This window comes from Passer montanus, unplaced genomic scaffold (genome assembly GCF_014805655.1).
Source record: "Passer montanus isolate IOZ18808 unplaced genomic scaffold, ASM1480565v1 scaffold1, whole genome shotgun sequence".
Taxonomy (NCBI): Eukaryota; Metazoa; Chordata; class Aves; order Passeriformes; family Passeridae; genus Passer; species Passer montanus.
The window spans coordinates 15,532,150-15,554,982 of NW_024356504.1; the positions used below are offsets into that span (position 1 = coordinate 15,532,150).

Here is a 22,833-nt window from a genome sequence, read left to right on the forward strand (position 1 = left end):
CAGCTCTGAAGTGCCTTGGCACACCAACCTAGTGCCCCCAGCTCCCCTGCCAGGAACACCCACACACAAGGAAACCTCCCCACAGTGTGCAACCCACAGCCCCACTGACCCAGATGGTGACAACTGTCACATGTGGCATTTGGGACTGAGCTTTGTGATGGAGAAGTTCTGCAGGCTACATATTTGTACAAAACTTCTGCTGTGCTGTTGTCTAAGTACTGGCAGTTGTTAACACTGTGCAGGTTACAGCTCCTCTCTGAACTGGAAGGCTGAAAGTCCTGGGAGGACAAAGAGCCTAAGAAAATTAAGCTGCCTAAATACAGCTTGTTTAGATTTTGAAGAATAGAGAGAGAGTAAAAAGAAAGAAAATCAAACCCCACAACCCCAAAAAATTCTGATAATCCTACCTTCATTTTCCAAATGTCACAGCTCATTTCTAATTAACTTTACTGACCTTTCTGGCAAAGCATTACTGGTGGTACCACTAAAGTTTTACTCATTTTTCCCATCACAGCCAGCAGCATGGTGAGTGATATAATGCAGGTGGGGATCCTACAGCCACACTTGATCAGGACCCGCGCTGCAAAATCCTGCTGCACCCAGTGCAGCAAGAGCATGCACTGCTGTGTGGCACTGCTTACAGGCTGACAGCTCCTGGAACCTGGTCAGCCCTATTCCCCTGACACAATTCCCAAAGCCTTACCTCAGCTCATTATTACAAAAAATAAAGGGCAATTTGAGGGTTATTTTTCCTCCCACTCCACCTAACAAGGTGGGATACATAAGCAAGTGAAACGTCTCTGGGTAACCTTGAAAACACTTACTTAAAAACAAGTTCTTAATGAACTTGCACCTCAGTTGTTTTAATTGATCACTTCAGAGAAATAAAGAGTGAACAGACTGCTATTTTACGTCACTTGCAGGTTTGTTATTGGCATGAGGGCTTATCTGGTAGCAATGTGTTGTTTTTTTTCCAGTGAGAATCATTAGTTCTTTCTAAAATGCCAGACTTTCCTTCTTTCATGTTCTATTCTTCAAGTCTCCTGCTTAGGGACTCTGTACTGGGGTTTCAAAATCAGAAGAAAAATCAATATCAATTACACCAATGCATTATTAAGAAAACAGTTTCCTTTGTGATTGGTAATAATTTTAATTATGAAAGTAATGATTTTATTACCCTCAGTAAGACCTTTAATCCCTAAAGTGTGCTGAGATAAACTTTCAGTAGACTGCATTGCTGCAAAGTTTGACTGAAAGACTCTCTCAGTGCAAATGGAGAAAAAAACACACTGTGAAATTCAAACTAAGCTCAGGGGACAAGGTCTGAGTGCCCAAGTGGTTGGTGCTGATGGTGATTTACAACACCTGAAGATCTTTTCTACCATCTTCCCTATTTTGGAACATCTGGAAAAATGTTCTGCAAATTAGATTGGAGCCTGAGTTTCCCCTAGTTGGCACCAAGCAAGAGGCAAGAAATTTTATTAATTTGAAATTAGAAAAGCTGATGACTCAGTTATTTGACTTTTCTCAACTCCATCTTAAAAGCAGTTACAGTTTTGGCCCCTAACAGTTCAGTCTAAAGCTGCTGCAGAATCCCATTGTTCTAAGTGCTGTCCCTACTAAATATGCTCATGATTTGGCAGAGCAGTGCCAGGGGACAGGTACCACTCTCTGCACCCTACTTTGTGAAATGCAAAGAAAGAAATTTCATCTGGAAGAAGAGAGGAGAGAGCAGGCACCTGCCACTGCTGAGCCGTCTGCTTTTTTCCCTTGGGTGCGTTGGGAAATGATCCTTTCCGGAGAAATGAATTCAAAGTGCAAAGGGGGAACTTGTGGTCTCTGAAGCAGTGAACCATGCCAGCTCAACACATCCAGATAGGGTGATGGCTCTGTGCAAGCACGACCCTGAGCCTTGTGGGCAAGGAAGACTTGACAGACAAGCACAAGGGGATAAAAACGAGCAGGGGTAATTTGCACGCGGGTGTGCGTTGATGGCAAACAGACGAGGAGCTGCCTTGCATACAGATATGATGATCGTTAGGGCTTTCAGGTACTTTTTTAACAACCATCATCCATAAGCACTGAACTGCTGGGGTGATTCAAGCTGCACTCTGCCACACCTTGGTCACATCACAGGGAAGCACACCAGGCTTGGGTTTATGGGCAGGCAGAATGTTTCTTCTGTTGAGCTGCTCTGGCTCCTGAGCATGCTTTGCAACATGCTCAGATGTGAAGGAAATTGGGTCAAGCTGGTGGTTGTGAGAGTCATAGAATCACAGAATTACTAAGCCTGAAAAAACCTCTAAGATTGAGTCCAACCCAGCACCCTCATGTTCATGACTAGACCATATCCCCAGGTACCACTTCCATACACCTTTGGAACACTCCCAGGGATGATGATCCCACCACTTCCCAGGGTAGCCTATTTCAATGTGTGATAACCCTTCCAGTAAGGAAGATTTTCCTGCTATCCAATCTAAACCTCCTCTGCCACAACTTGAGGCCATTTCCTCTCATCTTGTAATTTTCTGTCTGGGAGAAGAGACAGATGCCCACCTCGCTAAAACTTCATTGCATACTGGAGGTCTTCCACTCCTAGTGGGAATACAATAATTTTCATCTCTTCATCTCTATGTGGAGAGCTGTGATTCAAGTGAGTGGTGTCTGGATAGAGGGACAACTCAGGGCTGGAATCCCCACAGTCATGCTCAAGTCAGTGTAGGGATAGTGCACAGTGATGCCATTAAAATCATAGTGGAGATGATAACACAGCTGCTCCCTGAACATTTAACTTGAACCCAGGCTATGGCTTCTCATTTATTCAAAGTCTGTCATACTTTGAAGTACAAACATAATGCAATGCCTATTTGCCCAGAGATTTGGCACTTTCTGATGCTGGCATATATGGAGTTACGCTGACACAATTTATGCTGGTAAAGTAGGAAAGGAGCTCTCTAGGAAGGAATATTAAATAATGATATTTGCTAGAAAGAAACAGCTCATAGGGTGGTTGCTTTCCATCATATCCATTTTATAGCAATTCATACCTCAATTCACAGGTTATAACGCAAAGGGCTTCACACACCTCATAATCAATATCCAAGTGATCTGAATCCCCTTTTGTTCGGAAGTGCTGGGTGTGCTTGTCCACTGTGAAGTTCACTTGCTTGTTGAAGCGTTCTATGAGAACTGAGTGCCAGTGCTGGTCATCCAGGAGGCTGCCCAAGGTGACAGACGTGTGGCTGTTACTGAAGTGCAGGTTGGAGTCCCCTGGAGTGGCACAGAGAGGCAGAAGACACCAGTTACCTCCAGACTCAGTTTAACTGGAGCATGGGGACTCAAGGAAAGCATGAAGCAGAGCTCCAGGGTGCAAGCCAGAGCTCTTGTGAACAGATCCTTTTCACAGACTGACTTATATTCCTTGGGTCCCTTATTCACATACATGTGTGTATATCCCCTGCCCACACACATTTTTTCCCTGTGAAATCCTTGTGATAAACCAGGAGGTGTTACAGATGCTGCACTCACACATTGAGTGTGAGTGCAGCAGGCACTACTACTTTGTCTGTATCCTTGCTTCTTCCAGGCCTTTTTGGTCCTGGTGGCTTAAGAGCTTCCTTTGGGTAACACCAAAATCTTCTGTCTAATCACATCAACAGACCACTCCTGACACTTCACTGTCAACTCTGTGCTTTCTGCATTTTAACAAGAAAACTGTTTTAAAAAAACGGGGGGGGGGGGGGGGGGCCCCTGCCTCGAGGGCNAGAAAGTGAACAAGAGCGGGGCGGGGGGGGGGGGGGGGAAGGCACTAGTCAGTGAAGCAATAAGAGTGTTTTGTTCAGCTCACAAAAATTCTTAAACCTGGCCTAGCTCTCCAAAAGTAGAGATCAGAAATCATAAAAATATTTAGGCTGGTAATTTTAACCCAGTAATTTCAAGCTCTCTTCTGTTTTCCAGCTGGCTACATGTCTCAATACTTCAGAGCCTCTCACTGAAAGGGAGTGTGTATCCTCTTTTACATTCCCGCAGAATGGAGAGAACACATGCTCCAAAACTGCCAGGCAAAATGCAAGCACATTCAAGAGAAGTCATCAAAACCCATGCCATGATATATGAATGCAAAAAAGAGGACCTAAAATGGCTAAAATTTTGTACACTTGGGGCTACAACTGAAGGAAAAAACCCAACTTATCTCAGAATACACATTCAAAACAGTATCTCCTCTGGAAGAAGATACATAATATAATTAAGTGGAGTATATTCTTATCCTAGCACTAAAAAGTTGTAAGAGAACAATTCAGTGGGGTCGATTCCCCCACTCAGAGCTTCAGGATGTAGTTTTTTGGTCCAAGTAACATCCAAATCCCAAATCAGAAAGTGATGCATTATCATTTCCAATCTTTGCTGAAAAAGAAAGAAGGAAAGAAAGAAAGCACAACTTGGGGACTCAACAATTAATGAGCTTATGTAAAAATGAAATCCAACAGCTGTGGAAAATAGTTACTCATTTTTAAAACAAACATAATTAAGCACAAGGGGAGAAATGCCCAACTTAAACCCCTCAGTATGAGAAACATGAGCCAGCAGAGACTGCTGAGGCCAGTACCATGGGATACCCAGAGATGAAGCCAGTGAAGATTTTGCAGTAAGGCTGGGAGAGGGGGTATGAGCACTCCTACTGCAGTAGTCCCTACCATTATCAAAGTGCTTCAGTGTATTCATCAGGGAAAAAACAAGCATCTTCTACAGAAAGAAATCAAGCCAGCGTTTCCTCTGATGCTCTGATCCAATATGATCATACAGTGATAACCTCACAGATATTGAAGAAGGAATATTCACAGTTTTCAGGAAGGAAACGTACAGCAGTGTGAACAATGTTTTGACCAGTATGTTATCATTGAAATTATGTATTCTCAGCTCAGCTCTGAATCACTGAGTGAATGGAAAAAAATTAGACACAAACCAAAAATAAACTTTTCCTGCAGTCCAAAGACCACTTCCTGAGAATGCTGTTCTTAAAAATAATACAAAAAACCCACACACACATAAAAAAAAAAAGTTATGTGAAGAATCAGAACTAGCCATTGAGCAGTTCTAGTTCTGCCTTGCTCTGCACTAGTTAGAGAAGCCAAGGTCTCTTCTTGGCTCAGCTACCATGTCCTGCATGACATCAGCACACAGAACGTTCTGTTGATATCAGCAAAACTCTTCAGATACTGTCCAGTATAAATAACAGATTTATATGCAAACCAGTAATCCTAATTACCCTTACCCAGGTTGAGGTGCAAGGAGAGCTTTCCCTTCTGCAGTTCCAAGGTTATGTAGTCTCCACGCTGTCCTTCTCCATGGAATAAGACTCCATCCCCCTGCATGCTCTTGAACTTCAGGGAAACTACATCTTTGAATGTGCTCATAAGCTTCTGATTGAACCTGTAGAGAAGTGAACTTCTGCCATCAAAGTCTGCAATATCTGACTCTGGAAGAAAGAAAATGGCAAAATGGCAAGGAGGGGCAGCATCAGAAGAGGGATTGTATTTTTTTCAGAATCTTTTCAAATACAGTTTGGAGTCAGATATCATCCTGAGTGTACATTCACAGGATGTACAGGTCATTTGAGCAACCACATTTCATCCATTTCCAATCCTCTCCCTCTGCTGGAGAATGGGAACACGAGGATAAACCCAGAACCCCTCTGCATTTGCCTTCCTCATACAACACTTCTCTCTCATTTAACTTTTGAGAACAGAACAGGTGCCTTCCATCACATTCAGATCTCCAGAACATCCCTTGCCACGTTTGCTGCTCATCTCAAATGCATTCAGGATGTTATTCATTACTTTGAACACTTCAGTACTCACTCCACTTTTGTAGCTTCACAAGTGTCTGTTGAGCTGTTCCTGCATGTCAGCCATGCCTGCATCCACCTCTGCATTCTGATAAGGGTTCCCTCAGCCTCCGAGGGCTGGCTGCCTGCTTGTGATGGGCATTTATCAGCCATGTTTCTGCATGCAAATTGACTAGGCTGGCAGGGATAGCCAAATATCAATTCAAAAAGCTTTTGAAGAGATTTCATGGGAACTGGGCATCTAAACTGATTATACACCTTTGAAAATCCTATTAGAAACATATTTTCCCCTTCAGCCAGCCTCTAAATTCCCAATCATTCTGGTAGGAAACAAGCTTTCTGTTCCTCACTTGCAATTAATACTTCTTTGGCAGCAGTGGCCTGAAGTACCCTCTCTGCTTTATAAAGTAGTTTTTTAAGCAAAACATGTTTTTAAACAAAATTTTAAATGTATCTCTAACTGGAATACTTCAGGTAGCTTTAAATACTTTAAAGTAATATGTTGTACACAAACATCTGACTGACATACATTACTTCAATTCCAATTTCTATCCAACTGCAATTTGACACAATTTATGTATAAAGTATCAATTTTGTCAATTGGTATTTTCTGTTGTTAAGAAAAATATTAAAAATAAAGAATACCAGACAATGAAGAATTTGAACAGAGGTTTACTAAACTACATAACTACTGAGGCAGATGCACAAAGAGAAGTAGCACCTTCCTAGTGCCCAAGAAGAAAGAATGTAGACTCTCTTTGTTTGCAAGCCATACATTTCAGTGATAAACCAAAGCTATCAGTCTTCTCTTTTCTTCTGAAAAATAACTGAGAGGTTCATATGATCAAGACTTTCAGCCAGCAACTGTATGGTGGTTCAAGTCAGTAATTTAAGGCACCCAAACTCCATTGAGAGCTCTTTTATTCTTTTAAAAATTAACACTAGTTTCATCTGCTTTTTTTTTTTTTTTTTTTTTATTATTTAAAAATAATAAGAGCTGGAGGGGGGGGGCAGGGTTTTAACCTTTTTATCTTTTTTTTGGTGAAAAAATTGAAGAGGTTTGCAATTAAAAACTATTAAAAGCTCAGAAAATAAAACAGCTGTTAACGATTTGTTACCATGGAAACTACCATGAAAATTTCTGCCTGTCAGTATGACAGTTGTGCAGGAGTTTGATGGCACACTTACAAACTTGCAGGGAGCACAACATTTCAATTTGATGCAAAACTCTGTAACTCCATAGCCAACTTCATTCCAAATCAGAAGGCAACTGATTTTTTTTATGAGACTAAAACTACAAAGAAACTCAGTCCTGGGGAAAATTCACTCTTGAGTAAACTAAGACCAGCTTCTTATCTGTGATGTCAGAATTATAACAGGCTGTTTCCCTTCATTTGTGGGACAGTTGCTAGTTTAGGAATTATCACAAATATAAAAGTATTCCTGCCATCTGTTTTTAACTTCTGAATTAGGTGTTATGAAACAGCTTCTTCAGAATTGCTGACTTCTCTCTATTGACACCTTGACTGCCAGTTTCTATAAAGGGAATTAAATTGGCAGTTTAGTTCTTGTGAATTTCCCCTAACTACATTAAATACTACAATTTGGTTAAAGTAAATCACAAGTGTCTTACAAAAATGGTTTCGTTTCAACACAGGCAGCAATTAGGAAATAGCTTATAAAGAATTTACAGTCTTTGATTTCCACAGCATTTTGCAACTAAAGTTGATTTTTCTCCTAGCTCATAAAACCAAAGGTACTGCAGGATCAAGGGTGCGCTGATTCAATGCTGCTCAAAAAGTGGCCCTTTTACAATCTTTTTCCTAAGACCCAAGACTGCAGCCAGTCTAAATTCACACTTCAGTTCTTAACTCTCCATTAAGCCACAGCATAACATGATTTTTTGAAGAGCTCTACTACTGACATTTACAGAGTATATCACAAAGGAAAACTTGTTTCTGAAAAGCTCTGCTCCACTAATTATCAGTTGTGAGCACATTGGCCAATAAATAGCCCTGAATGAAACGAGAATATGTCAAATAAATGCTAACACTGGCAGCCAAAAGTCATTAGTGGCAGCTTGCATGACAACAAATCGTTGGTTCCTGTTAAAAACAGCCACTCTAGAAAACCTGCTTGGTGTTTGCTTAGTGTTTGTTTAGCCCATGTATGTCCATAACCCTCTTCCAGCAAGTGAGAGAGGATCCAAAACGTTTCAAGTCTCAGAAAATCTGTAGTAATAACAGACTGAAACACAACATGTGATTTCATCCTGCACTGCCTGCTGGTGTTCTTATGCTCCCTGAAGACAGACTTTACTCATTCTGGGCTCCTCTCTACACTGTCCTCATCAACAAGGCTGTTGACAGCCTGGCAGCAGTATGAGAGCACAGAGCTCACTCATGCAGCAATCTGCTGCCGCCAGCAGAGAGGATACACAGCCATACTCAAGAAGAAAGTCCCTCCTCCTAGCAACTTTGGGAAAAGTGAACACTTACTTAGCAAAGATATTCTAAACCAAGAATAACTCTAGGAACAGTTGCCATGTGAGACAGGAACTTTTAGTCTTGAGTTTGCACCAGTGAACAGAATCTTTACTTCATTTGGGTAAGCAATTACTTGGGTATTTACCTTGTGCATTTCATTACAAACATGACTAGTCAATGACCATCAGACACCCTGCAATGAGTTATTTTCTCTCTCATAGGAAGACAAAGGAGAGGATATGAACAGAATCTTTAATTCCCTCCTGGCAGAGGGAAGAGGACAATCCTGGTCTGAACAGATGCGTCCCCTGGCCTATCTCAGCTTGCTGGCTTGAATGACCCTAAAGCCATGCCCACCTCCCTCTCAGACATACAACCCAAGGGATGAGTGTGGATGACTATTTCAGAGGTGCTTGTCCTGCCATGCAGCTTTACCCCTATCAAAAATCTCTGCTTCATTTGGGTAAGCAATCACTTGGGTATTTACCTTGTGCATTTGATTACAATCATGACTGGTCAACGACCATCAGACACCCTGCAATGAGTTATTTTCTCTCTCATAGGAAGACAAAGGAGAGGATGAAGGAAGGTGAGGGAAAAGAAAGAAGAAAAAAAAAAAGAGAGAAAAAAAAGAGAGAAAAATAATCCAGTAAAAATATCTCTGAATAAAAAGGCACAGTATCAGATCATATTCCCCGAAGCAATGACAGCAAAATATGAGTTCAGAGTCCTGATTCCTGCAAATGAAGGATTCTGCTCTCAGAAGACACCCTGTCTCACACCCTATCATTGTTTCTCCTGTGGTATCCCAGCCTGTTAACTGCACATACACCCAATTCTGCTGATGCACCTTGGGCTGTTAACCAGTTATAGAATATGATCAGCATCTTCAGTGTGGCTATAAATCTTATCCTATAAAAGCAATTGTGCCAGCAATTTTCTTTTTTCTTGTGCTAAGCTAACAAGGCTTTTCCCAAGTATAAAGATACACTAGTCACCCCTTGCCACCGCCAGCACCAAAAGCAATTGGTTTGCCACTTGTCTGAGCTTGTCCTCTGCTGCAGCTCTGCTTATCTGTTACAAATAACTGCTGGAGCCACTGCTGCAAAGGGACAGCAAAGGCTTACACGTATTTCTGCATGGAACTTTCCACAGAACTCATCATCTGATCAGGAAACATTAATGTATGCTTTCAGATCATCATCTCCTTCCTATTTCAGTGCCTATTTTGAGGATACCAGATGAGATATTTAAAGGATTTTTTTTTAAAATGTAATCAATTTTCATTTAAATACATACTTTCTGAAGAAAGTAAACATTTAGCAGGCTATCTGTGAATTACAGCTTATATGATGGCCTTGGAGTCCTTTATTCATAGGAACTTCGATACGTATGGGATAGGATCAGGTACACTCATAATCTGAAACAGCTTTTCAGATCAAAACATGTTTTTATTTTTCCAAAGAAACAATGACAACTGGCAGCCAAATAGAGGGTGAAAAGAGAAAGGGAAGAAGGAAAAAAAACCCAAAGTCCAAAAAATGAAAGCTCTTTTGTTTGACAGGGAGACTTGAGGAACAAATTCATAGTAAATTATTTCTAGCAGAAGCAATAAACAGGAAGTGCCATTCAGCAGCAGCACAGCACCATCCCAGGCTAAGTTACCCACTTTGACATCCAGTGCACACAGCTGGATTCCTCAGTATGTTTTGTTGCTGTGTCCTGGCAAAGTATCACCTGGCAGGTGACCTAAAAGACCTGATGCCTTCTGTGTGCCCCCTACTAAAGAGTGATCAATGAAAGCTGCACTTGCACAGGTTAGCACAGGATTGTGTTCCTGGGGCCCCTCGGGCAGAGAATACTGCATAGGAGAGTCATACACCAAAAATGGGTTAACAAAACCTTCTACTGCCACATGACTGTCACATTCACCTAAAAAGGCAGCAGGGAAGCCATACATGGCTCTTACAGATGGATTTGTATCAGCTGATGCTGTTTCTGCTCTCAGCATCACATTCCTTCATTCATGTACATACAGACACATGTATGAAGATGGTGCACATTCAATATACTTGCTCTTCTACTTCCATTTCCTTCCTGGCTTGTTCAACAGCCTGTCTCTAAAAAACTGAAGCTTTGTAATTTTAATTTTTTTTTCCCCCAGATTATTAATATTTCTTATGCTACAGCTGAACAAGGTGGAGGAGTCTGTCTGCTATCAACTTTACAAAATGCAGTTATGTAGCTGTATATCAGCTCAGGATCTGCAGCAGATATTTTGTCAGTATACCACTAAAGATGACATTTTATAAATGATCAAACATCTTTTGTACAGTGCTGGTGTGTCTGGGTTAGGAGTAGCCAAGTCAGTAAAACTATATAAGCACAACTTGTAGACAGGTATTGCTTGGCATATGCAATTTGCCAGAGAGAAATGTGAATGGCACATTTATATAAATGGAATGAATATTTCAACACCCTGTAAAAGTTTTATGAATCCCTTTATTTCTTTTCTGGCTCGCTTTAACCTCATACCTTAATTCTGCACAAGCACTTTTATTTCCTGCAACTGCAGGGTACAGGACAAAGATGAAGACTTAGATGATAACACAAGGCAACTCAGTCTGCAAGTGATTCTGAAACATCTTTGTGTCATAGAAAATACAACCACGGTCTGACATGAAAGTAGTGCTCATGTAGTACATCACATGCACTACCACTAAAAAAGAAAAAACAGCTGCAAAAGTTTCAGCCTTCCCAAAGGTCAAGTTCTAGTTTTAACACAACTACTTGGACTATACTCTTCACTGCAAAAGTCTGGAAGAAGAAAGCTCTTGAAAAGAGATTAGCTGGCTGTTTCAGAATTATGTCACCAAAGGCAGCTTATTTTGAATTCCAGATTTCAGTTTACATATTCACTAATATACCTGGAAAAGGTCTTTTGCCCTAATGACTGTGCATCGAGACGAGGCAGTTGTAGGTCAGCCCACATTGCCTGGGCAGGTAGAGAAACCTTCTAGAAGATAGACCTACATAGGGACCATAAGAATCTTCCAGTGAAACCATGTGAAGCAGTCCTAAGATCCATGGACAGTGACAAGGCCCCAGAGAGTCCTAGAGCTGTGTCTTTGTTCAGTGGAAACATGTGAATCAAAAAGTTTAATAAACTTCTCTTTCATTCAGCTGAGATGAATTTAGGTTGTCTCCCAATTAATTTTCATATTTATTATGCTACAGCCCATTATCTGTGCTTGGGAGGAACACAAAGTCACCTGAGAAACAAATACTGGAGTTGTATTTCCTAATGAGTAGACTTCCCTTTTCTGCCATGGAGCTGCATCAATCCTTCTGCCTTACATCCACAGTGTGCCACAGTCATAGGTCAGACATCTGCAGCACTATGACAAGATTTGTCACCAAAACACCCCAAGCCAGCAACATTTGCAGGCTGCTACAAAGCACAAAACACTACAGACTATATCTTCAAAGACCATCTCGTGTTAAGAGTGGCCAAAGAAAGCTGTCATGTAAAAGCAATTAAATCAACAGACAGGTTCTCTGCACTCTGAAGCTATAAAGTCATCAGCCTCAAATACAACCAGAGCTGCAGAATACACAGCACTTCACAACTAGGTAACTTGCCTTAAACTCACAAAATTGCCACATTAGGCAAATGTAGCTCTATAAAGCTCCTACTTAGCCTTGTGACCTCCAGTGGGCAGGAGGTTTTGCAGCATCTGACTGCCTGGCTCTACCCGAAGCAGCAAATTGCTCTGTGGTGGGCTCATCCCTGAGGAGGCTTCACCAGCTGAGTGAGATGGGCAGCACATCCCTGGGCAGAAAGGCAAGAACAACTACTGGGAAAAAATAAACAATGGCAATGTGTTTCATGTTACATTTTAACTCATAAAACTTTTACTGCACTCTTTCCACAGCACCACCAGCACCAAGTAAAAGCTCTTTGACAAAATGTGGGTTAAGATGCAGCCACTTACTGTAAGTGCAGCCGAAGACCTCAATTCTCAGTCCTATGCCCCCACCAACATTCCACTTCAGGGGGATGAAGCGCAGGAATCGAGCTTTCACAGAGTGCAGCAGTTTGTGGTGAACCACACTGTCAGCATTGCTGTTGCCTGTGAAAACCTGGAAGGACAAAGAGCCTTGGTGAGACATTAAGCAACAAGAGGTGAATGCAGCACTCTGAACAAAGGCTGGGAACTGTCACCCATCTTCACAATTCTTAGTCTCAAAAACTACTTAAAATTATTTAAATTGGTTGTCAAGCTTTCTGCTAAGTGCTGCATCTCTTATGAAGGGAAACAAGGGAGACAGCAGCACCTCAGCAGAGTGGGGGGATGTATACACAGAGTTACAAAAGCAGGCTGTAGATGGGGATGATACTGAAGATGCTGCACAATTTCTCCTAACCCAGGCTATTTCCGTGCACTGCAATACTCCATCAACCATAAAATAGTCAGGGTCCTGTCATCACAGTGAAGGATGGGGCTTGATTTAGCCTTTGGTGCACTCATGGAAGTACTAAATGATAGACACAAGCCAATAAAGGTCTTGAGAGTCTGGAAAGAAGAACAGGACAGTGTACTTCCAGATACCCAACAGAAAACTCAAGCAAGGAACCGGAAGAGATAAAAGCCTGAGTAAGTACACAGGAGAATCAGCATTTTGACTGTGTTTGCACTCAAGAGAGTTAAAGCATGCAAACATAATAATTTAATTTATTTCCTTACCTATTTAATTAATTGCCTGCAACAGCAAGCCAAAATTAATGGCCCTAGTCAGAATTATAACTTAACAAGAGGAAATTCTCTCATGGATGAAGAATGACCGAGGGATTTCAAAGACAAACCTTCAGAAAAACTTCAAGGCTGTCTTCCTGCCTGAAGCATTTTCAATTCATTTTTACACCCTTATCTGTAATATTGGCCCAGGAATATCACAGACTTCCTACAATCCTCAGAACATTTCAGTAATTCAGCTAGGATTGAAATTTGAAGCTAACAGTTTTGTAAAACATGAAAAGCAAAGAGAGAACACACAAAAACATAATCTCACAGGACAGCCATATTTGTAAAAGAGGTCCTGCATTTTGTAAGCATAAAATTTCATCACAAAATGTTGTACCAGTTTAAAATGCTTCTGCAGTTCAAAAATTGGCACCATTCACCTACACAATGTAATTGTGAGCAAAATCGGAATAAGCCCATTAAAAGAGACATACAATTCATTCTGATGGTTGAAGGATGTGCTAAAGAGATTAGGAGTTCATCTCCACTCAATTTTTTTCCTCAAATACAAGTATTACAACATTTTTCCAAATGTTATAATAAATGGTGTAAAACCTCAAATTCAGCGTATTCTTGTTCTACTAAACTCAGGATTCAATTGTTTTATTAGAACTATATTAAATAAACAATATTCTGGAACATTTCTAAAATATTCTGGAACAATCCTTTGAAACCATACCTTGTTTATTTCATTTCACATTAAAAGCTGTAACTTGGGGAAATTCTCTTCTATATACAATAGGCCTTATTTTCCACCCAGTCATGAATGCAAAAGACCACATACATCCCCCTTCCTAAAACATTCTTTGCATTTCATTGCCGTTATTGCCTGCCTCTGAAGATGAACAACGTTACTGAAATGATCTCTCACAATCCCAGTTACCTACTTGAAAAACCACCCTTCAGAACATGTGATCATGTGTTGGTTTTGGCTGAAGTGTAGTTAATTTTCTTCACAGTAGCTTGTATGGGGCTGTGTTTTGGATTTGTGCTGGAAAAAGCATTGATAATACAGAGGTGATTTATTCTCAAACAGTGCTTGCACAAAGTCAAGGACTTCTCTGCTCCTCCTACCAGTGAGGAGACTGGAAGGCATGGGAAGATGGGAGGCATCACTCCAGCTGACCACAGGGATATCCCATCCTATCCCATTGGCAGCACTGTGCTCAGCACACTGAGGTGGGGGAAGAAGGACAGGGGGATGTCCAGAGTGATGGAATTTGTATTCCCAAATCATCATTACAAGTGGTGGAGCCTGGCTGTCCTGGCAATGGCTGAACACTTCCGTGCCCATGGGAAGTGGAGAGCAAACTCCTTGTTCTGCTTGCAAAAGTGTGGGTGGCTTTTGCTTTACCCATTAAATGGTCTTTATCTCAACCCAGGAGTTTTCTCATGTTTAATCTTCCAATTTTCCCCCCCATCCCACAGAGGGAGAGTGAGCAGCTGTGTGGGGCTCAGGTAATGGTTGGGGTTAATCCATTACAGATCTGTAAAATTATTTCTACTAGGAGCTTATCAGGCTGAAAAGAGGAACATTTTGGTTATCCCAGTTGTCCTCAAAGCTTTGGTTTTCCTATACCTCTAGTTCTGAACCTTTTATGCACAAGATCTCGTTTTCTACAAGTATTATGTGACAGATAACTAACCTCTCAGAAATTAAGCTATATTTTTTTTTTTTATGGAGATTCTTAAGATTCTTAAAGTTAACCAAATACAGCAGATATGTTTTGAGGAGTGGAACAACCCATAGTTCTATATGTCCTGATCCTACTCATACTGCTTGCCACATAGAAGCCAATTTCAAACTCCAGCAGAGTCTTTCCTAGATTTTTTTCCTTGTATTTCAGGTGAAAAATCTTGTTCTTCTCAGTAATGAAACTGTCAGTAGAGAGTAAGCCTCACAGTCACAGCTGTGGCAGTCCCCACATTTTTAGTAAGACATTTATGGATATATAAGATGTGTAAAGGAGACTGTTGTTTTCTGTTTGTTTGCTTCATGTTCTTGGAGTCCTGTGATTACGTAAATGTCTCACCTTTAATAAGATAAAAAAGAAAGAAGAAAAACAACAAAGGGAGAAGAGAGGGTTTCCAGTCCTCCCAACTGTGAAGAAAAACTTAAAACACAATGACCAGAATGAGAGTAAAGGTGAAAAGTAAGAGACAAAAGAAAAAGTACACCTTAGTACTGTGAAACAAGCTGGGGTGTCGAGCATACTTTAGTGGCTGTCTGTGCCATCAAGGAGATTGTGGTTTTGCCAGGGAAAAGATTCCCAGCTGTACCACACCCACTGCAAGCTGATCTCGCTGCCTACCCACTGGCATCTCTGCTAGGGATCCTCCCTCAACACCTCAAGCAAGAGCCAGAATTATTCACATCCAGCCTCCAGATCAGTTAGTTCACCCCAAACCTGATGGACAACTATGTAAAAACATCCTTCCCACACAGAAAGAGCCACACTGGTAAAAATATAGGTCCAATACCGCCCTTATAGCACTTTTTTTCTCAAGCTCCTCTGATAAGCAAAGAGCTAATGACCCTTTTAGAGAAAGCAAATCCACAGGCAATGCTGTACCCATTGATCTGTGCCTACGAGATGGTTCTGGATGTGGCTGGCACATCCTGCTTGCTGCTACCGACGGGGTGTCACTGTGTGTGTACCTTCAGGACTGCTTTGATTTTTCCTTCCAACTCCCACTGCTGTACAGATCACCTTTTGATGCTTTATGGACCACCTGTGGGCTGTAGACCATTGATTGAATAATGCCAATTGCCACAGACAGTCACTTGAAAACTTAAGATCCACAGCTGACAAAGAAAAAAATCCATCCATTAAAGGAGATGAAAGTAGGATGCAGTACCAGATTTTGCAGCCCTGGAGATTCAAATATTGATTAACAGTAAACCTATCGGTGAGAATGGCAGAAGTCCTCTTGAGAAATGGCCTCTATTACAACCTGTTGTTGATAAAGATTAATTCCCAGGACCAAAATGAAAAAAAAATGCAGAAAACAAAGCACTTGCATTTCCCATGCAACACAGTTGCTCTGGGAGAGAGCACAAGCTCTTCAATCTGTGTCTTTTAACAAGCCCTGTAAACACAACAGACGGATGATTTACATGGGAAATTCTGCCTCTGGCATTCTATGGGGCTTATAAATCAAAGAGCTCCATTAGTGCCAAATTTTGCCACCAGCTTCTTGAAGGCAAAAGCTTTTCCCCAGTGCCAGCAGCCACAAGGTTAACAGCTGGCCGGGGCTGCCCCTCGAACCAAGCTTGTTTCACAATGCCTGGCTGCACGGTGCTCTGCTGTGACACAGACCACGGCACCACAGTAATATTTTATGAGGCTTTTTTTATGAGCCAGCAAAGGCAGGTCCCACTGGCATGAAAAGGTGAGGGGAGAGCAGCTGCACTGGTTTGGAGCAGGGTCCGACCGGCTCAGCGCTGCCTCTTGGGCAGCAGCTGTCAGCACGTAGGGAAGAGTGGCAGAGACAAGCATGCACAGTGCTCCTCCCAACGCTCAGCTCACCTAGTTCATGGATTGTAGTGAAAAGGACAAAATGGAATTCCAGTTTAAATGAAAAAGAAAATTTCAAAAAGAAGCATAAATCTCAAAACTGCTGTTGTTGCCTGGAATTTGCATGGATGAGTCTCTCAGGAAAAACAATGATTCAACTAAAGGGCTATTTTCACAACTTTCCCATTCAGAGGGATCCCCAAAGCTTTTCAAGGGCAGCTCAGGAAAATGTCACACAACTACAGTGAAATATGACAGTCATTTAATAACCCTAAAGACACATATTTGTTTCTTTACTTCATTAATTAATTCAGAGCTATACCAGATCATACCAGTGAGACTTGTTGAGCTTCAGATCACCCTTTGGCCAAACTCTTAGACTGGTCTCGACCTCCCAACAGACAAGTGGAAATTGAGTGCAAGTGTCTGCTCATGAAAGCCTAGTTAATTCAAAAGATAAGATCAGATGCAGGACTTTATCTCAGCCTCCCCCAGCATGAACTCTCTGCACACTAAATGGCAACTGATTTACAGACTTGCAGAAGGTGGTTTCCATAATGGCTCTGCTGAATACATCCTGCTCTCCCACTTTGTTAGACGAGTAATGGGATGGGTTCAAAATGAGTATGCAAGCAGCAACATTGGCACAATCCTCAGCCCTGTATGGTGAGCAGGCAGACCTGAGGTTAACTACCTTCTAGTGGAGATATTTTAAGACATATTGAAAACTCTCATTTCTGCCCAAGTAACTCCGATGAGCTGAATTGAGGGGAAAGAAATAATCAGATTATGAATGTGCAGAGGGCACGCAACACAGATGTTAGCAATTTACAACATTTCAACCGTCAGTAAAAGAAATATAAGCATGGAAAAGAGCACTCCACCTTCAAATCTCACCTGTGACATCAGAGTGTGCTGTCTCCAGTTCCTGAAGGAAAAGTACAAGAAGGCACTTGATTCAAGATATCCAGAGCTTAGTGAGGGAACCAAAGGGAGAAAAAAAGCAGCTAAGACTGTCATAAATCCTAGAACTGCAGTACTTATGAGCAAAACAATGTCATTCTCCCCTTAAACTTCCATAGCCAGATGAGAAAGATCACGAGCTAGGAGTGATACAGAACATACTTCCTGGGGAATGACCCCCAAGTACTTGAGTGTACATGCACTTTAAGGAAAAAAAGACTTTTCAATGAAGAAACATGAAAATCTGAAAGAGGAAGGAGAAAGCATTGCCTAGCTTTTCACATTTTTCAGGCTGAAACAAACTCTGACTTTCATCTTCTCCAAAGACAATAGGATTTCAGTACTGCTGAAGTTTGTGTTACCTGGAATGCAACGCAGTGGGGCTACTGGGTGTGGGTACTAAATCCAGGTTTGGAGGAAGCCAGTGACTAAAATCAGGTTATGGCAGGGGTCCTAAGTTTCTGCTTGCATGTGTGGAAAGAGACCAAGGGCTACCATGACAAGGACACAATAAACACACCATATGGAAACTCAGCACCCTCTGATTTTAATGGGATGCTATGGGGTTTCTTTTCACAGAAAAATTATACTGCATCAGTGCTTGCTAGCTGCACCTTAGGCCTGGACATGGTTGTGGCTACAAGTTTCTGCAACACTGAAAATTAAAAAATACATTTTGTTTCTGCTGCAAGACAAAAATAACTGTCAGTTCAGGCAATTGTAGAAACTCGTCCCTTTTACCTCAGCTCAGCCCTAATACACAAAAAAATTTAAAAAAATAAACTATAATTTCAAAGTCTAAATGTTTGGGGCTTTTTCATATTTTACCATTTCTGCATCCTGTGATTGCCAGCGATGAAAAATGTTACTTTGCTTATGTAATGGAAAAAGTCCTGCCTAACACATCAAGCCAGAACTGTTAATATCTTGTCACAAAACAACACAGTGAAATTGCTTTGCTGTCATCTCCATCTCCCTGTGCCCAGACTGGGAGCTGCTAAAAGCTCCTCCTCGTTTGGAGGGTGAGTTCAGTGCAGCTGCCCAGCTCGGGAGTTCACGGCAGGACCTGGCCCCTGGGAGTTGCTCTCTTTCAGCACCTGGCCTTAAAAAAATTATTTTACTGTTAGAGGGGGCCAAACCATGGGGAAAAGGAAATGATGACAAGGAGGACTGCTCAGTTCCTTTAAGAGCTGAAGTTAAGAGCTCTGTTTTCAATACCACAGAGCTACATTTGGTATATGGATGGCAAATGTAAGTACTTTGCTTTCCCATTTCTCTTTCTCAAAAGGCAAGTTAAATTTTCTTTCAGTATCCTTTCAAACCTTCTGCAGAAACAAAGTAAATTTACTTGGAGGAACTTGCCTGCTTAGGAAAATAAATGGGAGATTTTTCCACCAATTTAAGCAGGTTTCAGCCTGAGCCCAAGAGAAAACAGCTGTCAGCCTGGTCCGAGGACCAAAAGCTGGAGGGAAGGTTGTGTCCACTTAGCACATCAGTCACCTCTGAGCATCTTTTTCCACTTCATGTCTCTTTCCTATAAATGCACTATAGTCTTCATGACAAAAGGTAAACAGTTATTTCTGGTTAACAGCCTTCTGAGCTGATTTGCTTGTTTCCAGACTCATGCTTCAGCTTCCAGCTCCAATACCATGACTCAAGCCAGCCTGAACCCTATCCTACCTTCATAAAGAGAAGCCTCCTTTCTGCTTGTGTTTCTTCTTTCCCAACAGCAGCTACATTTTTCTTTGTGAAACACCCATCCTTGACAAGAACCTCAGAAATAATATCCCCTGGCACACTGTCAGACAATAACCTCAGAAACAATATCCCCTGGCACACTGTCAGAGCTGCTATTAGGGAGGAGCAGGGGGGAAAAGAATAGAAGAGGCACCTGTCAAAATTATCCTCCCATAACATATTATCCGAGGAAGTGACAGCTTTCCATCTCATCCCTCTACCCCCTTACAGAAAAAAAAAATTAATCTACAAAGAGGTAGTTAAACTTCCCTGCACAGCAAGGATTAAAATGACTCCTGATCAAGCAGGATTCCTACTGGGACTGCATTAGACTTGTTACTTACTGAGGGGCTGACTGCTGTGCTCCAGCAATGCAGTGTCCACCTGGGCTCCTGAGCATCATTTGGACACCTCTGAGCTACTGGCAGTTTCTGTACAAGTAGGGGAGAGGAGATGCAGTAATGTGTCAGGGTCCATACTAATTCATCACTTCCCTAAATGATCTGCTCAAGTGAGAAGGTTATTTGCTGCTAATCCACCACATTACAGTGTTCATACCTTTCTGTCTGGTTAGCTGCTTTCCAAATACAGGAACAAATGCTGTTAACAACATCATTAACATCAGATAGATGACTGCCCAAAGTAAACTGCATTTATATTAAGGATGCTGCTTATTACCCTTCTCCTGACAGCTGGCAGAGCTAATCTCAGCATTTCCAATAAAATCCATCATTTTTACATCATCAAAATATTTTGCAAGCAAAAACATAAAAAATAAAGACTGGCCATTGAGATAATCTATATAATATTATTTTCTAAATCGTTTTTTTATCAAAATAAAAAACATGTGAGTAAATGATGGTGACATTAGAAACATGAAGTTTCTTAGGTCCCCTAAGGAGAATGAAACACTTCTATTTAGACCAAAGAAAATGAAACAAAATATTGGACAACTTTTTAACCCTTTGCACTTTTTCCCTGTTCTGATTCACCCTTAGAGAATTCTGATTTATTTTCTTGCTTTGTTCAGCACCACCTTTCTATACTGAAATGGACAGTTTGATCTTTAAACAGTTCGAATTAGTGTCGATCTGTTTCCAGAGTCTGCCAAACTGTACCTTGGCAAAGTCTGAGATTCTGTGTCTGCCAGAGACCTTTCCCAAAAGGCAGCTTGGGTACAGTGATCTCTTTTGAAGAAAAGCAAATTTACCAAATGGATAATACAGGAGCTACATCACTTGACCTCAGGACGAGAAAATGGTCTCTGTCTTCTTCCATTCCTCATACAGATGTAGCCCAAATGATTCAATCTGTAGTTGGGCAGGTTGTCCTTCTCCTTCCCAGCAATGAACCAAGTGCAATTTCCTTACCGTGCTGAGACACCCTTTGCATACATATGTGAAGTTGCATCTCACAAAACTGTATTTATGGAGAATGGATCCCTATCTTTAGATTTCAGAATCAGCTTTGTCTTTGGAGCACCTGGAGGTGAAGCTGTTATCACTGTTAATATCATCACTGCTACATAAATAAATAATAATAGAAGCAAGAAGCAAGCAGCAAAATTAAACCTGTAAATTACAAGTCTAAGCTAAAAGCCGGCAGCTAATTCCTGCTTCTGTTCAGCCTCCTTCACTTTATCTTAAAGGCAATCCTACATAAAGATAGTATTTTAAACTAAATCACAACAAGGATAAATATTTCCCTAGTACCTTGACTACATTAACCTTAGCCAACAGACTGAAACTGCTCTTCTGCTGCCAACACTAATCATAGATTTCAGCTGTTCTGCATAAATCTCATGGAGACCTTCATGCTTTACATTAAATTAGTGGGATTAACAATGCAGTGAAAGTGTTTATGTCTGGCAGTGTTGGGGAACTCTGGGAACCTTCCCTGTGTTTAGCTTCATCAAAGTACATTTAAATAGCTGGTGCTGTACACTCAGTATCTCTCTGGTTGTAATTTGCCAGACGGATCCAGCAAGATGACACCAGAGAGGTGTTAGTTATTCCATGCAACAGCGACCTCAGATGAATACTGTGCTTCATTATCTTACATTATTTCGCTGTTATAAAGTTTCATAGCATTTGCCTTTGGATCAGTAAAGTAATATCCTGTGAAAGAGGAAAAATAGGTAGGCTTGATTCTCTCCAGTGCTTTATAAAGCAGTGAAATGTAGGTGCCTACACGCATATTTTTCTTACACCCTCCTCCCCCCTGCCCCACAGCAACTTCCATAAGGAAGAAAAGACAGGTTATAGTAGGGAACTCCCTTCTCAGGGGAACAGAGGGCTCAATACACTGGACAGATATTTCTCTTACTGAAGTTTGCACCCTTCCTGGGGCCCAGGTTAAGGACATAACCAGGAAAATTCCCAGCCTGGTATGACCCTCAGACTATTACCCATTACTGCTCTTCCACGTGGGTGGCAATGAAGCCACATTCCCACCCCTCAGAGCAGTGAAACTGTGCTCATGTACATCAGCCATAGTCTTGGCCCAGTGAATTACATAGACTTGTCTCTACCACAGGAGAGCTAAATTTAATTGACATATTTTCCTCCTACAAAACTGTTACTGTAATGCTTGCAGCATCCTACATTTGAGTCTTGTAATTGCACTTTCACATTGAGGTCCATCACTGAACCACATTAAATTAATCTTGAGGACACTAAAGCAACTTAAAGAAACCACATCTCTTCCTCCTGCAATAAAGTAAGATGAGCTTTTGCAGCATCTTGGCAGGCAAATGTGCAATGTCTTCCAAATGCATGTCTACCCATTAAGTTTCAACCACACATTTCATTATGCCAACCACACCAAACAATCCTCAGCAGCAGGCTCTGAAGATCATGATGTTCTCTAAACTATAGCACAAAAAAAAATTAACTTTCTGTTAGTGATCCAAGGAGGAGGCCTGAAATTCTGACTCTGAAGTGTAATTTTTTCTGGCATACAAATAACACCTGTTACTGTTGTTATGGTAGGACATATGGAGTCGTGATACACTTGGCAGGCCCAAGATCACATCAGACCATCAATAAAAACTGTTCTACTACTTTTGTTTTAGAAATTAGAAGATTATGGAAACTTCTCAGTGAGTTTGAAATTTCAATGATTGTAAGAAACAGATTTTGAAATAAGCATTACCTCTATGTGTATGAACACAAGAGAAGGAAGATGGAAGTAATTTCTTTCAACAAGAGGAGCTTCTATGCAATAGATATTTCTGTAAATGTGCAAACTGGGATGCATCACACTGGACTGTGCCTAGGACCTTCAGTAGCAGTTTCAGTCTTGTCCTTGCCCCACGGAGGATCATCCTAGAGAACTTGTTTCTCTCTAACAGCAAGGTATGTGATGCTGCTTTTTGTAAGCTGCCCTTTTTCCTTTCACTTCCATACAGTTTTTCCTTAAATCATAGCTAGGCAAACACTTAAAACTAGAAATCTTAGAAGCCTCTCCAATGGCATCAA

The 22,833-nt window shown here is 41.3% G+C and overlaps 1 protein-coding gene across 1 annotated transcript in view; it reads right to left on the minus strand.

The window, feature by feature from the left end:
• CNTNAP5 (contactin associated protein family member 5) overlaps positions 1-22,833 on the minus strand; it is a 193,689-nt gene that overhangs the window by 134,681 nt on the left and 36,175 nt on the right. The window contains exons 3-5 of the mRNA XM_039701582.1: positions 12,327-12,474; positions 5,273-5,476; positions 3,086-3,270 (exon numbers count right to left, since the gene is read on the minus strand). Coding sequence (XP_039557516.1) covers positions 3,086-3,270; positions 5,273-5,476; positions 12,327-12,474 — 537 coding nt within the window. The remainder of the gene's footprint in view (positions 1-3,085; positions 3,271-5,272; positions 5,477-12,326; positions 12,475-22,833) is intronic.